Source organism: Belonocnema kinseyi, chromosome 7, assembly GCF_010883055.1.
Source record: "Belonocnema kinseyi isolate 2016_QV_RU_SX_M_011 chromosome 7, B_treatae_v1, whole genome shotgun sequence".
Classification (NCBI taxonomy): domain Eukaryota; kingdom Metazoa; phylum Arthropoda; class Insecta; order Hymenoptera; family Cynipidae; genus Belonocnema; species Belonocnema kinseyi.
Window position 1 is genome coordinate 28,957,697 of NC_046663.1, and position 1,909 is coordinate 28,959,605.

The 1,909-nt window shown below is 27.7% G+C and overlaps 1 protein-coding gene across 1 annotated transcript in view; it reads right to left on the reverse strand.

The window, feature by feature from the left end:
* The window catches only part of LOC117176399 (regucalcin-like), an 8,892-nt gene that overhangs the window by 269 nt on the left and 6,714 nt on the right, over positions 1-1,909 (reverse strand). The window contains exons 4-5 of the mRNA XM_033366639.1: positions 171-283; positions 6-90 (exon numbers count right to left, since the gene is read on the reverse strand). Coding sequence (XP_033222530.1) covers positions 6-90; positions 171-283 — 198 coding nt within the window. The remainder of the gene's footprint in view (positions 1-5; positions 91-170; positions 284-1,909) is intronic.

Consider the following 1,909-nt stretch of genomic DNA (forward strand, 5'->3'; position numbering starts at 1 on the left):
AGGACCTCCGAAAACGCAAGCGCCGACTCTTTCTTCTGATGTGAAGAAAAAATGTAATACATTTTCACTAGCTGGATCCACTTGAATGATCTGAGGAAAATAAAAACTTTTTTTTTAAATTAAAGGTTTCATTTTTGGAAATATTTTTTAAAATATTGAAAAATCCTTACCGTGCGTCCTTCATAAATAGGCACCCAGAGATGACTATTCTTATCAACTGTCAGCCGGCGTGGATGTCCTATCCTACCTTGTTGTGCCCAGTTAAAGACGACATTGCTGCTCCCTAAAAATAGTGATTTAATTACTTTTTAAAGTAAAAAATCCTACATTTTCACAACATATATTTAGTAACCAGGTGCTAAAGTCTACACCGTTGAATTAAAAAAATTCACGGAATTCCGCGAATTCAAGGAATTTCCGAAATTCATGGAATCATGAAATTCATATAATTTAAGGAATTTAGGAAATTATTAAAATATACCGAATTCCCGAAAATCACAGAATTCATGGAATTCTGGGAATTTATGAACATCACGAAATTGATGGAATTCAAAGAATTCATAGAATTAAAGAAATTTGCCAAATTTAAGGAATTAATTCCATGAATTTAGTGTATTGCATGAATTCCGCGAATTCCGTGAATTCCATCACTTACGTGAATTCTATTAATTCTTTGAATTTATTGAATTTCGTGAATTCTGTATATTCTGAAAATTCCGTGAATTTCGTGAATTCTTTGAATTCAATGAATTACGTGAATTCCGCAAATTGTGTGACTTCCATAAATTGCATTGGTTCCGTGAATTCCTTAAATTCTTTAATATTAAATTCTTTCATTGAAAATCTAAATATTTTTTAGAAAATTTAATTATATCCCTTGAAAATTCGTTTTTCTTATTAAAAATTAATTTATAAAAATGGAAACTTCAAATAATTCAATTATTTTGGAAAACTTATATTCTTTCTTAGGGATTCAACCATTTGATATTAAATTTAAGTACATTTTTTTAAATTCAGCGGTTTTTTATGGTTATTTGATAATTTTAGTGAAAAACTCCTCCATAATTATATATATTTAATATCTTTTGGAAAAATAAAACAGTTTGGTTGAAACGTAATATATTTTCGTATACTGTTCAAATATTTTTTTAGAATTGTTGTTTTTAGCTGAAGAAATTAATGTTTAAAACTGAAAATATAATTTTTTCATAGAAAATTCACCTTTTTCAAGTAGAAAAATAATCTACTTGGTTAGAGATTCAACTATTTGATTTTAAATTAATATCTTTTTTCAAATTCAGTTTGTCCGAAAAAAGTTGATCTCCTTATTATATACTTTTTCGGAAAAATCCAACTGTCTGGTTAAAAAGTAATTTACTATGGCTGCAATATCAAATATTTTTTAATCTCAAAACTACAACACTTTTTTGAGTTTTTGAGTTTACAAATATACAAAACAGTTGTAGATACAGCAGATCCAAACTGTTTTTCCTTTCTTCGACCGTTTCAATTTTCAATCAGTATTTTAGCTAAATTCAGCAAATGTTCGGTCTTACGGTCAATGATAAAATCAAAATAAAAGCATCCGAAATAACATGTGAAAAACATATTTATTTCTTTTAAAAAAATCCTCAACGTTTCGACCAACACTGCGGGTCTTTATCAAGAGTCGATATAAAAATATATAATTTAATAACAAATTGTATGAGCGTAAGCGGTCTAATAATTAGTGTCGTAAAAAGGATATCGGTTTTAACAAAAAAAATTTAAAAAAGTTATTATATTAAAACATACCTGAGTCAAAAAGTAAACAAAAAAATTTGATTGAAGCCTCTAAGATATTGGAGAGGCTCCAAAATTTATGAAAAATGTCACATAATTGGAACGATGTTTACAGACGGACGATACA